This window comes from Hermetia illucens, chromosome 4, assembly GCF_905115235.1.
Source record: "Hermetia illucens chromosome 4, iHerIll2.2.curated.20191125, whole genome shotgun sequence".
NCBI classification, from domain to species: domain Eukaryota; kingdom Metazoa; phylum Arthropoda; class Insecta; order Diptera; family Stratiomyidae; genus Hermetia; species Hermetia illucens.
This window is the reverse complement of record NC_051852.1, coordinates 134,578,363-134,591,060: the sequence shown is the minus strand read 5'-3', so window position 1 is coordinate 134,591,060 and position 12,698 is coordinate 134,578,363. Positions and strand designations below refer to the sequence as shown.

The window sequence follows — 12,698 nt, the reverse complement described above, 5'->3', positions numbered from 1 at the left end:
AGATGCACAGCCTACCTTCATACGGATCGACCAGGCGGTGCGAGATCGAGTCGAAGTACATGGTGGCAACGTTAGCTCCAAAAACCACACAACCGCACTGGTCAAACGAAAACAATGAAAATAGGAGACTACAACTTTGAGACCATTGAAAATTTTTCCTATCCGAAAATCACAACCGATAAAAGCTATGACGATGAAATCCACCCACGGTTGTTAGCAGCCAACAGAGCATATTTCTGTTTCACTCGAAACGTCTCACCATAGGGTCAAAGCTCTTACTGTACAAGACTATGAGCTTGCCAGTCCTTTTGTATTCCTCGGAGACCTGGGTTCCGGGCAAGTTCCAGAGAAGAATCCTCCGAAAAATTTGTTGGCCCTCTGTAGATAAAATCCCACTCTGTAGATAAAATCCGGCTTAATAAGTCGCGGTGGGAGGGTCATACAATCCGTATGGGTGACCCTGATCCAGCCCGGAAAGTCTATAAGGGTAGCAAAAGAAAACGCGGCAGACGCTGCCTCAGATAGATTGATGGTGTAGGCTAAGACGCCACACAACTTTCAGAGATATCGAATTGATGAACCTCGGCGCAAAACCGGGGTACCTGTAGTTTCTTACTAAGGCAGAGCTAGACCGGATACCGGTTGTTACTTCGTTGATAATGACAATGATAATCAGTCGGTCGAGATTTTTGGAAGCAATGTATTCTGGAGACCAAGGTCCGATTTGAACTGTCGCGTACTTGGTTGATAAGACAGGCTTACTCTTAAATCTAAGTAACTTTAAAAATATTCCAGAAGAATGAAAGGGATCGAATTCTATCAATATGGGTAATTATGAAATGAATAATTTTCTCTACAGTATTTTTTAATGCTATATAATCCAGCGCTATATATCTATGAAAATAATACATGGTGCTGAAAAACTGGAAATAATTTAGGGGAGTGTTTTAATATTATGATTTTATCACTGTCACATTATATATTTTAAGTTCCATATCTACTTTTGTTCCATACTAGGTCACTTCCAGTCGTTATCAGAAAACTTGAGAAAATTACGAGAAGAAAATTCACGTAACAACTTTTGATTGAGTGATTACATGGCTTGGAGCCGACCGTTGATTCACAAACACAGACTTCTACTTCCTTTCCATTTTCAATCTGTGAATAGCAAGTTCCAACTTTAGCTGCCCCTTCTCCGTCGATAGTTACTTTTGTGCACATATAGGTTATGTTTTGAACTGGAATTGGAATGAATTTAAGAATTTTTAACGTTCTTGGAATTAAATTCTGATATTCTTTGTATTTTGGACAAAAAACACTTACCAGCACTGTTATAAATGTACGAATACTTCACGCAAACATCCCCGCGAGATAAACGACAAGCTATCTCCGTGGGCTTTGACTTATGATTCTCCCACAGCCAGTCAGTATCAGGAAGGTTGCTATTATCTGAGATTAATGAGGAAATGTGGTTCCTTATTTGCTTTTATATGCTTCCTGCGAAAGAACACAATAACACCTTACTTGTGGCAATCAAGGGCAGTTTGCATGGAATATCCTTAGCGTCCTCCAAGATTGTGCTACAAGTAGCGTTGCCTATGATGCTGTTTCCATCGTACTTGGGTCCAAGCCACGTAAACCGGAAACAATATGGGTACAGCAGATAATCCGGCTGGTCCTGATTGGAACTATCTGCAATATACAGTTTCACAAATTTACAATTACATTTCACAAGAACAGGGGAAGTAAATTAGAATGCTTCCGTAGCAGTCACCTGTTGCACTGTACCCAATTTGGGCAAGGGAAATGACTATGATTGCAGATATTAAATGTTTTTCCATGTCGGAGAAACTGTGAAGACAATGGAAGCGTGTAAAGTTCTTTCAATAGCAGTTGAAAGTAGTAAAAGAGATATCAAAGTGTTATCTTATCAAATGTATCTGTTATGAGTTAAAAGTTTTTCCTCAACAATTCGAATGTTCGCAAGTGGAAAATACAATATATAAATTGCATTAGTGCCGCTTGAATGATCCAATAAAGTTAATTTCCAAGTAAACACCAACAAAAAGTTGAGTAATGATGCTTCAAGAGTTCACATATGTATGTATTGGAGTGTGCAAAATAAGCTTTATTATTGTAATTTTATATCCGCATGCTTTCTCATTGTAGGCATTCCTTGCTTATTATCTGTTGTAATGAGTGAATCATGCACTCGAGTGTAATGGTGCTCACATGAACAACGTGTGGAAACAAAAATTTTGCAGATTCTCATATCAGAATTTTCGTAATATATTTAATGTTCAACGCTATTCAAATATTACTACGGAAATAATGCGAAAATGCGACTAGCAAGGATCCCCAGAGGAGGAACGCCTCAATGTTTTTTATAACAACTCCGAGACCGATTTTCCAAGAAAAATCATCTAAAGAATAACAATAGTCAAAATGCATATACCAAATTAGAAATAAACCCTACCTGCTCGATTCCGATGTTTCCAGCAGAGGATTGAAAGTTCAATAAAACTTCATCCCATTAATCAGGAAAGTAGGCCAAAAGGAATTCAAGTTATAATATTATAATATATTCCTATCTGATGCAATTCAACTGCTGCATCAAAACACGGCGACTTTGGCGTCGATTCTGTTTTAAAATCACCGTCAATTCTGCTCCCTTAAGCTGCTTCTTCATCGAGCACCAGCGCAGCCTCAGCTCCTGCGACGCCGCTGACTGGCTCTGCTTATACCCTGGCGACGACGGCGGCCAACAATATTGGCGTCGCCCCGGTCGACTAATTCTCTGCCTCTAGCTGCCACGCACTATTCCAGTGCGTCTATAAAAGATTGACGACGTCCGCTAGCCAACTGAAAAATCGTCCTCCATCCAAGGGACATTTCCCTACTCAGCATCGGCTGCGCTACGCACTTCTGGCGATTGCTCTACTGTCGCTGCATTAGCACCACCACACGCTTCCTCTTGTGCATCATCAACGCCCGGCACCGCTGAACCGCTGGCCTGTCCCACCTCATGTCGCTCGAGCGGCCCCAATTGAACGTCGCCTCGCCGCCGAAACAGCTGTTCGTGGCAAAGCGAGCGTACTCCACCAGATCCGACGAAATTCTGGCCTATATTAGAACCAAAGCCAACTCAACTTTGTCACCTCTTTCATGTGTGAAGCTGACGAAGAATGGCTCTCCTGACCGAGTGATAGCTTCCTTCAAAATTACATATCCCCACGACTTCGAAGCTATCGCCCAATCTTGCTTTTGGCCACGGGGGGTCTTCGTCAAGCCTTATCAAAGGACTAAGCTTCTTGAAAATTTCCGGGCCACCTGCCTGCCTCGCCGAACTTAAATGATTCCGACAACTATACACTCTTTTATCAAAATATAGGGGATCTAAGAACCAAGCTGTCGGATTTCAAACTGTCTGCCTTAGCATTCCAACATCATGTCATCTGCATTTCTGAAACCTGGTTGAATGACAGGATTTTAAATTCTGACCTCCTCGAAAGTTACTTTGTCTTTCGTTGTAACAGAGACTGCACTGCGCTTGGCAAAACAACTGGCGGAGGTGCCCTAATAGCTGTTAAGTCCCCTTTTCGTGCCGAAATCATCTTTTCCTCCTCCTCCACCTACGACTCTGTCACCATACGAGTCATTCCGCCAAACGTATGCTCTTTATCATATCGGGTGTATATTTTCCCAGCCTCAGCCCGCCTTCTCTGTACGACAGATTATCAGAGGTCTTAATAATTTTGTTTCCCTCACTTCAGCACTTCCGTTCATCCTCTGTTGAGACTTTAATCTTCCCATGCTCTCCTGGCCCACTACTCCTAGCCTTCCTTCCCTCCCTAATAAATCCACCCACCCTTCCCTTCCTCTATCGACTTTCATGTACACTTGTAGCGCCCTCCAGTTTAGCCTCTCTAGAAACATCATCCTCTGTTGAGACTTTAATCTTCCCATACTCTCCTGGCCCACTACTCCTAGCTTTCCTTCCCTCCCTAATAAATCCACCCACCCTTCCCTTCCTCTATCCACTTTCATGTACACTTGTAGCACCCTCCAAGTTAGCCTCTCTAGAAACAACTTAGATTGCACTCTTGACCTTATCCTCTCTAATCTTCCTATGCGTTACCTTTCCCAATCCCTTCATGGCCCGTCTTACGTTGCCCCTGGCGCCCATCATCCTGCTCTCGAGTTTGATGTTCAGATATCCCAACTCCACTCGCCTGTCGCTCGCAAGCGTACCAGGTTCAACTTTCGTATGGCGAACTCAGCCCTGGCGGAAATCAACTGGGTCCCCCTTCTCTCGCCATTTACGTGTAACCAAGCACTCAACACCTTCAATACCATTTTATCTAATCTTCTTCCTTGTTACGTTCTTTCCTCTCCTAAATGCTTACCCTCTTACCCCGTCTGTTTCACCACTGAAGTTCACCAAAAAACTACGTCAAAAACAGACTGCTGGAAACTATGCTAAATTAGTTTTTTTCAAATCTGTACGTTCCTCGGTCAAATCCTTAATGCGTAAGTTCAGAAACGAATATTTGAACAGTGCGGAAGACTCACTAAAGCTCGGAAACCTCAAACGTTTCTGGTCCCACATTCGAAACTCCCGCTTTCCTGCCCAGTTATCCCCTCCGTCCATTAAATTCTCTGCCTCCTCACTTAACTCCCCCCAACTATCTTGTGATTTACTCTGCCGCAACTTTTCCTCAGTCTATATTCCCCCCTCTTCCTCCGAATCCCTCCCGATAGTGGATGTAGCCTGCCCCGCATCGCCTACCATTCCTCCTCTTACCCCTATCCTTGTCGAGTACCTCATTGGCAAACTTGATGCCAATGTCGGTCCTGGCTACGATGGTCTTCCAAGCCTCTTTTTGGTCAAAATTGGTAAGTCCATCTCTCCTCCTCTATATCTTATTTTCAACAAAAGCCTCGAAGAGAATCATTTTCCCGGCTTGTGGAAAGAGGCTCTCATCGTCCCCAAACACAAAAGCAGCGATCATGTGCTTGCCGAGAATTATCGTCCCATTTGCCTCCTCTCCTGCTGTTCCAAAATCCTGGAAAGATATGTCAGCGACTGGTTGTCCGCCCACTTTGGCCACCACATAGTGAAAGAGCAACACGGCTTCGTTAGCCGTAGGTCCACTTCCTCCAACCTGCTCGATTTTACCAATTTTGTCGCCAAATGTCTAAATTCACGGCAAGAGTACATACCATTTACACTGATTTCGCTAAAGCCTTCGACACAGTAAATCACAAGATACTTCTATCCAAACGCTCGTCGTTAAGCGTTCCCATACCACTTGTTTTAAGGCTTGCTTCTTACTTTTCCAAACAATCCTTCCGCGCCTCTTTTGGCGGCTGCACTTCCCGCTCCTTCTCCCCCTCCTCTGGCGTGCCACAGGGATCTATTCTGGGCCCTTTGTTATTTTTATTTTTTTTAACGAGCTTCAAACCGCCCCCCCTTACTTGTCCCTGTTTGCTCTATGCTGACGACCTTAAGACCCTTTGACTGCCAAAGAAGGCATTACTATTTTTGAAGCAACCAGTTGGCCGCTTTTTAGTTCTTTATTGATAATGGTTAAATTTTCAACCTCATCCCAAGAGGATACGAGGAGTTCATTGAAGGGGAGGGGTGAAGTGCCTCCTCTCTAATTCATATGGAAACTCCAGGAGGTCACCCCCCCCCCCCCTTAAAAAGTTATAGCCCCTGAGAATGACTTTTTAAGGTTTTGTGTGAAACAAAACCTTATTAGAATGGTGACGGTGTCTGTCTGTCCGTCTGTCCGTCTGTCTGTCTGTCTGTCTGTCTGTCTGTCTGTCTGTCTGTCTGTCACACCCGATTTATTCAGAAACGGCTGGACCGATTGTCACGAAAATTGGTGAGAGTATGTAATCTGGTGATCCCTTTACATGCAGTAAGTGGCGCCATCTTACGTTAAGTTTAAGGGGGGCTCTCCGTACATGTGAATGGAGGGTGCAAATTTTTTTTTCTCAGAATGTAGCCAAGTAGGGTATCAAATGAAAGGTCTCAACTAGTACTTTTCGAATCTGGTTCAATATTTGATATTAGATGAAACATAGGGGAGTAAGGGTTGAAAATATGACCCACAAAAAGTGTAACAGGTCTCGTTCTCAGAACCTATCCAACCGAAAAATCTGGAAAAAATCACAGTGGTGCATCTCTACGAAATCTAGGCCTCAAAATATATCCGGTTCCGATATCTGCACAAATAAAGTTAATAATAGTATATTTCCACATTTTAGAAATTTACCCGGCACCCCCCCTTATGTTCATCCCAGAAATACAAAATTTGGTATGAGTGTAACGAAGAGTATAATGCACAGTTTGGTCAAGTTTGAAGAAAATCCAACTATTATTAACAAAGTTATTGGGGGTGAAACTTTACAATTTTTTGTGAATTTCGTGCACTTTACAACCCGCATGACGTCATCATCACATATCAATTCGTGAATTCCACAACGAAATGAATTCTTATGAATTGGGTCGCAGACAATTATTTTGTTTTAGTTTTTTAGTTATTTGTCAACCAGACATGTGTATATGTAGGTATATAATATATGCGTGCTAATGAACTTTGCGGCTAGTGCCTAATTCAGATAGATATAAGACGTAAATCGGAAATATGGGTACGATAAATTTAGATACGTGCATATATGTGTACAGCAGGTAATAGGCAGTTTGTTTGTTTAGGGTGAGCGTGATATCTATGGCTCTAATATGTACGTATGTCTCGTAGTTTGGAAAAATATGAAGGATTATGTTGGATTTGTAGCTATATACGGACAGAGAAATGTGCGTCTCTTACATAAGATGAACACAAAACCTTTATACCCGAAGCGCGAGCTTCCGGTATTCCGACTTGTTTATATCATCATGTTAAAATTTGAATTTTCAACCTTATCAAGTAAAGGGGGTATGGAAGAGAAAAGGGAATGCCCCTCTCTAACCCTTTTGGAAAGTTACGACAACCATCCACCCTTAAAAAGTCGTGGCATCTCAAAGTGGGATCATTTTCATCTCAAAACGGTAGGGTTAACTTTAAACCCCATCCCCGCAGGCGGAAAGGAGGGTATGGAGAGAGAAGCGCGAGATCTTTTATATTAAACCCCGTTGAAAAATCAGGATGGATACCCCCAGGCTTAACTTTAAAATTGGGAATATTTTGATATCACCGTGCCAAAGTTTGATTTGCCAGGGTCAGCCTCGGAGAGGGACGAGATAACGAGGGTACGCAGGAAGAAGAAGAAGCGCCTTTCTAACACCGTTAAAGAATTGTGGCGGTCATCCCCCGCTGAAAGGTTGTAGGGTCCCAAATGAAGCTATTTTCATATCATTAATAAGTTGATCGGTAATCGTCGGTCGGTCGTTGATCGGTCAATGTGCATGAGGGGTTACAGAGGAGGCCTGCCCTTCTGCTCCTTCTCGCATCCGCGCAGGTATGGAGGGGGTATGCTCATCAATGACACGAAAATAGTCCACTTTCGGGGCACAGTAACTTTTTAAGAAGCAGTGACCGTTATAGATTTCTAGTGGAGGTAAAAACCCAGACCCTTTTGCTTCCTCTAACAGGGAGGAGTTGGTAAATCAAACTTTAACATGATGATATCAAAATACTTCCCAATTACAGCACCATAACTTTTTAAAGGAATGATGTGGCCGACACGATTTTCTAACAAGGTTGGCGGGAGAAGATCTCCTGCTTTTTCCTTCATATACTCCCCATCCTCCCCTTTCACGGAGTAGGGTTAAATTTTCAAACTTTACTTTGAGGGTTCATAACTTTTTAAGGGTTTAAATAGCGGGACCTCCACTCCTCCTTCATAAACTTTCCACCCCTGCCGGGATTAGAGTTGTACATTCAACCTATACTCTTTTCGTCTTCAAAGGGTCTACTGTGATGTTGAATGAAATTTAGTTCAATAAAATATATTAAGGTTCACTCCACCCCTACTTTTTCACTTAAAGCAAGCTTTTCCAGCTTGCTATGATCATCCCACCTTTTTTTTGTTGACATACACCGAAAGCGTTTAACACATTAGATGATATTTGAATATAAAGTGGCCGAATTCCCAAGAATTCGCGCTTGTGAAGAAATCCAAGCTCGACATTTTCGCAATATGATTCAAATCCAAAATTTCATTCCAACGAACTTCAGGATCAAGACAGGATTTTATCCCAAAACGGTTAGATATCGAGTGGAAACAATTTCGGTTTCGTTTAATTTTGCAACAGTATTGTTTTACCTTAGTGGTTTCCTTAGTACCAAACAAGGTTACATTCGTTTTGTATCCGTCAGGGTAATTTGTACAGAATAATTACAACACAATATTTGAAAGATACAAGAATATTTGATGAAAACGGCCTCCTTCTCGAAATACTGTACTACATGCATAGTATTGATTCCAAAGAAGGTACAAAATTGAGACATGCCACACGACATTATCTGGCCATGTACTCTTCAAAATCATCGAGTTCGACATTAGCAGCATTGAATTTCTATCAGGAGTGAACATAAGATACACCAAGTAGATACAGGAAGCCATACTGTGCGTGTGTATATAAATATGCAAATTAATACAAACTTGACACTTCACGCCTTCGCAAGGAATTTTAATTAAGGCGACAAAGTGTGGACCTGAATACACAATTAGAAGTGGAAGCAAACATTCTGGCCAGCATATCCACGAACATATAGCTATTCAGTTATCTGGAAGTGGTGCATAATGAGAATGACACATGTGCTAACATCCGGATAGTTTTAGAGGCCTTGCTCCTTGGGCAAAATATCCTAACAAACTTGACATCTATCAGAAATGTTCTGAAATAGAATCAGTAGATTGAGTTATGCAGAAAATTGCCAAAGGCTCATACCAATTTGAGAAATAGTTCCACTAGAAGCACATGTTGAAAATTGTAGTTGCACTCTTAGTCGGAGGAGTAACCTCCTAGTTTTCGACTCTCAAGGATTATGAACCATCACTAGAAAGACTGAATTCTGCTAAAGTACTACTTAAGCGGGATCGCAAACAGTCATTGATATATAAACGTATGGTTGATTCGGAGATATTCCTACTCGAAATGGATCTTCGGTTGAGCTAATCAACTCCATATGTATACGCTTGTGCTGGATTAGAAAAAGGACGACGGAAAAGCTACGGAGCTTCCAAATTAGAAAAGTCAACATGAGGCATATCGGCACGTTAGGGGTAAACCTCACCTAAAACTCTAACAATATTTGGACCTGCCTTAACTCTGAAGCTATTCCGGGAAAATCCTCAACATTTTCTAATCCCCGGTTAGTTAAGATACAAAAAAAAAATCTTGACATACCCAAGTCCTTACATTAGTCGTGTAATAGTCGCACGAATAATAGCTAGAATAATCCTGAAACGCATCAAACAGCACTTAATTGATTCCACTCTGGACACTTCTGAACTGACCACATCAACACCCCCTGAATCATTGTGAAGCAATGTGCGCAGTTTTTAATCCCCACCCCGCCTGCTTTTCGTAAATTTCTAGCAAACTTCGGACAACGTCAACAGGAGGTATATCTGGGGTGCTTTCCACAAAAAAGGTATTCCGGAGATACTAACAACAATTGAGGGTTTTGTTGGAAGTTAAAATTAAAAAGAAGGTGTTGAAGGAAGTCAAGCAGGACAAAAGAAAATATGCTACATACAAGGAAATTAATCTCTAATCCGCTCACCACAGGGCAGGGAGCACAAAATGATGCGGATGCTAAGAAGCCGCGGACACTGTAGTCCACAGCAGAGACCTAGTACCAAATCCTGTAGTACCCCACTGCCACGAAGAATCCCTAAGTTTATCGTTCGTACTACATCAGGTATCCTCCCCAAAAGAAAATTCTCAATCAACCTTACCACTTGAATACTTATTTCAGACAACTCAACTTCGATTTGTTACCATTTTGTAAATTAGACCATATTTTCATGTTTTCGATCATGACACAGTAATAGCTTATACTTATTGGATTCATCGTGTAGTGAGCCCACCGATTATTTAATATATTATTTAATATATCTGGAAATACCATCTGTAATGACTAAGTTGGTTTGATTGATGGTCAGGGGACCATTCTGAGTGGCCGGGGCAACCAAGAGTGGAAATTGCCTTGAAGGTCCGCCTACAAATATTGAAGTTCGATACGTATTTGCTCGTCAGGCTCAGGAATGTGTTCCACGTGTCCTGGAACCGATGCGTGGGTTAACACCGGAACCTGAAAATCAAACAAACATGCGCGCACCTATAGAAAGTAAACACGCAAACTAAAGCTGGAGATAACGACTCGATCGTGCGTATGAAACAGTAAAAATCTGAATCCGAGCGCCGCGATCGAAAAGGAAGATCCACGGCGGATCACATCCTCAATCGATACTTTTCCCTCCTCAGTTGAGGCGCGTCCCAACCTTTCTTGGCATCCTCAAACCATAATATTGGAAGATGCCGCTTCAGCGAAGCATCGATTGAGAATGTGATCCGTCGTAAATTTTCTCTCTCGATCGCGGCATTGGGGTCCCCTACTTAACGTCTCCACGCGCGATCAGACCGTTAATCTTTTTTGTTCCATTTTCAAGCTTAGCGCATGTGTTTACTTCCGATAGGTATCCGCGATATCCCGTCGTTTGTTTGCTTTTCAGATTCCAAGCTGACCTTCACGATCAATATTGCCGAATTTATAGTTTTTTGACTCCCAAATCCATTAAGCCATTACACATCTTCTCCTTTGTGTTCAGTAGGCGATATCGTCTCAAGTATCTTCATCATCATCAACGGCACAACAACCGGTATCCGCTCTAGGCCTGCCTTAATAAGGAACACCAGAAATCTCGGTTTTTACGCCGAGGTCCACCAATTCGATATCCCTAAAAACTGTCTGGCGTCCTGACCTACGCCATTGCACCATCTCAGGCAAGGTCTGCCTCATCTTCTTTTTCTACCATAGATATGGCTCTTGTAGACTTTCCGGGCTGGATCATCCTCATCCATACGGATCAAGTGACCCCCCCACCGGCTCTGTTGGCTGCCAAAAACTGTGCGCGGATTTGTTATCGGTTGTGATTTTCGACCTTAGATAGGAGAAATTATCAACGATCTCAAAATTGAAATCTCCAATGTTTTTCCTTCCGTTTGACCAGTGTGGTTTGACGTTGTTCGTTAGTTGGTTTTTGGTGCTGTCGTTGCCACCATATATCTTGGCTTACCTTCATTGATGTGCAGCCTAATACCTCGCGCCGCCTGCTCAATCTGGATGAAGGTAGTTTGTACATCTCGGGTCGTTCTTAATATGATGTCAATATCGTAAGCAAATGCAGTAGTTGGATGGACTCAAAGAGGATCGTACCGCTCACATTTACCTCAGCATCACGGATCACTTTTTCCAGGACTTATCTTAGTCCATTGTTGATGTTGAATGGTCTCCAGATTGATCCTGCTACTTATATCTGGCCTCGCAGATTGGTTAGGGTCAGCCTAGTCAGTCTTATCAATTTCGTTAATATATCGAATTCTCTCATGGCCATGTACAATTTTACTCTGGCTATACTATCATAGGCGGCTTTAAAGTCGATGGAAAAATGGTGCAACTGATATCCATATTCCAACAGTTTTTCTATCGTTTGCCGCAGAGAGAAAATCTGATCTGTTGCTGATTTCCCTGGAGTGAAGCCTCTTTGGTATGGGCCAATGACGTTCTGAGCGTATGGGGCTATCTGACCTACCAAGATAGTGGAGAATATCTTATAGATGGTATTCATCAACGTTATACCTTTATAATTCCTAAATTGCGTGATATCCCCCTTTTTATGTATGGGACAGATAATGCCTCGATAAGGGCCCACATCTTCTACATAAGCTGATGAACCAATTCGGCTGCAATTCCATCGGCTCCTGTCGACTTATGGTTTTTAAGCCGATGAATTGCACGGACTGTTTCTTCTCTACTTGGTGGTGGCAATATTTGTCCGTCGTCTTCAGTTGGCGGGACCTCCAACTCGCCGATGTTCTGGTTGTTGAACAGTTCATCAAAGTACTCAACCCATCGCTCCAATATGTCCATTCTGTCGGAAATCAGATTTCCCTCTTTGTTTCGGCAGGATGAGCATCGAGGTGTATAAGGCTTCATCCTGCTGACTTGTTGATAAAACTTCCGCGCCTGGTGCGGTTACTCCCTGTACTTTTCTAGTTTACAGACTTGTTGGTTCTCGCAGGCTTCCTTTTTCCGTCTATGAAGTCGCTTCTCCGCTCGACAGAGTTCGTGATAAGTCTCTGCGCGTGCCCGCGTTCTTTGAGAATGCAACATTACCCGGTATGCAGCATTCTTCCGTTCCGTTGCTAGCTTACATTCATCGTCAAAGCAGCCGTTCCGACTCCTTTTGCGGCTGGGGCCAAGTATGTTTGTGGGGGGATCAATGATAACGTTCTTCAGGTGGTTGTGAAGATCATTTGTTGATGCTTCATCTCCAGGTCTTCTGTTGACTGCGGCTATTGCGGCATCCATTTCCCTCTTGTAGGTGTTTCGGAGGGTTGTGTTGTGGATGGCTTCAGTGTTAACTCTACTCTGATTGTCAAAGGGGATTCTGGATGGTGTTGTTATTCGAGCTCGGAACACCATGCCAACGAGATAGTTATCCGAGTCTATATT

General features: G+C 42.6%; 1 protein-coding gene across 1 annotated transcript; it reads right to left on the bottom strand.

The window, feature by feature from the left end:
• Positions 1 to 859: 859 nt before the first annotated feature.
• On the bottom strand, positions 860 to 1,928 carry LOC119654812. The gene is made up of 4 exons (XM_038060368.1): positions 1,775 to 1,928; positions 1,525 to 1,692; positions 1,324 to 1,449; positions 860 to 1,238 (listed from the first exon to the last, which is right to left on the bottom strand). The coding sequence occupies exons 1-4, from the start codon at positions 1,839 to 1,841 to the stop codon at positions 985 to 987; spliced, it is 615 nt and encodes a 204-aa protein (XP_037916296.1). The 5' UTR covers positions 1,842 to 1,928; the 3' UTR covers positions 860 to 984.
• Positions 1,929 to 12,698: the final 10,770 nt, after the last annotated feature.